This window comes from Sapajus apella, unplaced genomic scaffold (genome assembly GCF_009761245.1).
Source record: "Sapajus apella isolate SASKATOON/1434 unplaced genomic scaffold, GSC_monkey_1.0 scaffold77, whole genome shotgun sequence".
Lineage (NCBI taxonomy): Eukaryota > Metazoa > Chordata > Mammalia > Primates > Cebidae > Sapajus > Sapajus apella.
The window spans coordinates 1,898,244-1,900,710 of NW_022437017.1; the positions used below are offsets into that span (position 1 = coordinate 1,898,244).

Here is a 2,467-nt window from a genome sequence, read left to right on the forward strand (position 1 = left end):
TGCTAATTTTTGTATTTTAGTAGAGATTGGGTTTAGTCATGTTGGCCAGACTGGTCTTGAACTCCTGACCTCAGGTGATGCACCTGCCTCAGCCTCCCAAAGTGCTGGGATTACAGGCATGAGTCACAGTGCCTGGCCTATATTCAGTTTGTTTAAACTAAAACTCTCCATGTCTGTTTTAAAATTGTGGTAAAATATGTGCACTACAAAATTTACCATTTTTGGCCAGGCATGGTGGCCCACGCCTGTAATCCCAGCACTTTGGGAGACCAAGGCGGGAGGATCCCCAGAGGTTGGGAGTTCAAGACCAGCCTGACCAACATGGAAAAACCCCATCTCTACTAAAAATACAAAAATCAGCTGGGCGTAGTGGCACATGCCTGTAATTCGCAGCCACTCGGGAGGCTGAGACAAGAGAATTGCCTGAACCTGGGAGGCAGAGGTGCAGTGAGCTGAGATTGTGCCACTGCATTCTAGCCTGGGTGACAGCGGTGAGACTGTCTCAAAAAAAAAAAAAATAGTAACTACCATTTTAACCATTTATAAGTGTACAGATCAGTGGCCTTAGGTACATTCACATTGGGGTACAGCCCTCACCGCTGTCCATCTCCAGAACTTCATCCGCTTCCCAGACCAAAACTCTGTCCCCTTAAAACACAGATTCCCCATTCTGTCCTCCCTTTGCCCCGGGCACCCACTGTGTGACTTTCCAGCTCTATGGATTTGACTACTTTAGGCCTCTCAGATAAGTGGAATTTTCTATCTGGTTTATTTCACTCAGCATGGTGTTCTCAGTACTCACCCATGTGTCAGAATTTCCTTCCTTTTTAAGGATATACAAAAGTCTGTTTATCCTTTCATGAGTTTCTGTTTTATTTTTTTCAGACAGAGTCTTGCTCTGCCGCCCAGGCCGGAGTGCAGTGGCACGATCTTGGCCTCACTGCAACCTCTGCCTCCTGGGTTCAAGTGATTCTCATGCCTCAGCCTCCCTAATTACAGGCGCCTGCCACCACGCCCAGCTGATTTTTGTATTTTTAGTAGAGAGAGAGTTTCACTATGTTGGCCAGGCTGATCTCAAACTCTTGGCCTCAAGTGATCTGCCTGCCTCAGCCTCCCAAAGTGCTAGGATTACAGGCGTGAGCCACCATGCCTGGCTTGCTTGCTTGCTGGCTTGCTTCCTCTGTCTTTCTTTCTCTCTCTCTCTTTGGAGACAGTATTTCAACTGGCTTTTTAATTTTTTATTTAATTTTAAGAAATGGAGCTTCATTAAATAGTAAATGTAATTATGACTTGTGATTATAAATATATATTTAATGGAAAAAATATGCATACATTGCTGGTGTGTGCTCAAATACATTTTGCTGATGGGGTGTGTAACCGGGAGTGTCCCCTTGGTCCACAGAGCTCTGGTGTATGCACGGGGGTGGGGGGTGGGGGTTATGAATCATTCCTGTATTCTCAGGCCTAAGATCATGAAGTTATGAGGTTGAATGAGGCAGAGTCTGTCTCATCCTTCAAGTGTCATAACAATGCCTCTTCCTCCAGGAAGCTGCCCTTGCTTTCCCAGAGACGGCTGCGGCTTCCTGCTCTGGGCTCCCCAGCCCAAGTTCCCGGGGTCCCTCTCTCTATTCCAGCTGTGACCACAGAAGTGTCTATGCATGAAAATTGAGGCCTTTCTGGGATTCTAGCCACATCCAGGCACAGAGCAGGAGAGGAGGAGTTTGCAGAGTGAATGAATGCATGAAGAGTCTGCTCAGCCTCTGAATTAGACGTGGAATGAAGAGATCTGGTTGTTTAGGGGTGGGGATCGTGGGGCTCTGTTCAGCTCATCTTGGCCGCACCTGGGCTGGGAGGCAGCCGCAGGACAGACATCGCAGGCCGAGGCTGAGAAGGCGCGGACAGCGGAAGAGGAGGCAGTGGGTGGTTCGCACGTACAGGCTGCCGGAGGAGTCCACGGTTTTGAGCATGGTCAGTGGCGAGTAGCGGACGTTGGTCTGTTGGCGCAGGGGTGGTCGAGTCGAGCCGATGACCTTGACAATGGCCTGCAGGGTGGAGCCCCTGAGTGTTGGGACCGAGGGAGGGCCTCTCCCCAAAACATATATGAGCCACATCTTAGGGCTCTGGGCCCCTCACTCACCTGAACCACGTCCTGTGGGCTCTGTCCCACAGAGCGAAACAGCTCCCTGGAGGCTGGGAGGTAGAGGTCCCGGAAGTAGTGCAGGGTGTCAGGGTCAGTGCCTGGGAACTCAGCTGTAGAAACCTGCGCCAGAAGCTTCCCCTCAAACTCGGTGACCACAGGGCCTGGCTCCACCAGGGAGATGCTGTGACCGGGCAGGGGGTAGTGTGAGTCTGATGGCTCAACCACTCCCTGCCCTTTTTTTTTTTTTTTTTTTTTTTGGGATGGGGTTTCCCTTTTTTTTCCCCGGGGGGGGGGGCAGGGCCCCGGTCCGCCCCACCCACCCCCCCC

The 2,467-nt window shown here is 50.9% G+C and overlaps 1 protein-coding gene across 1 annotated transcript in view; it reads right to left on the reverse strand.

Moving 5' to 3' along the window:
- Positions 1-1,290: 1,290 nt before the first annotated feature.
- The window catches only part of RDH8 (retinol dehydrogenase 8), a 14,487-nt gene continuing 13,310 nt past the window's right edge, over positions 1,291-2,467 (reverse strand). Inside the window, exons 2-3 of the mRNA XM_032252481.1 lie at positions 2,138-2,411; positions 1,291-2,042 (exon numbers count right to left, since the gene is read on the reverse strand). Of these exons, the coding sequence (XP_032108372.1) occupies positions 1,827-2,042; positions 2,138-2,411 (490 nt within the window). The 3' untranslated portion in view covers positions 1,291-1,826. The remainder of the gene's footprint in view (positions 2,043-2,137; positions 2,412-2,467) is intronic.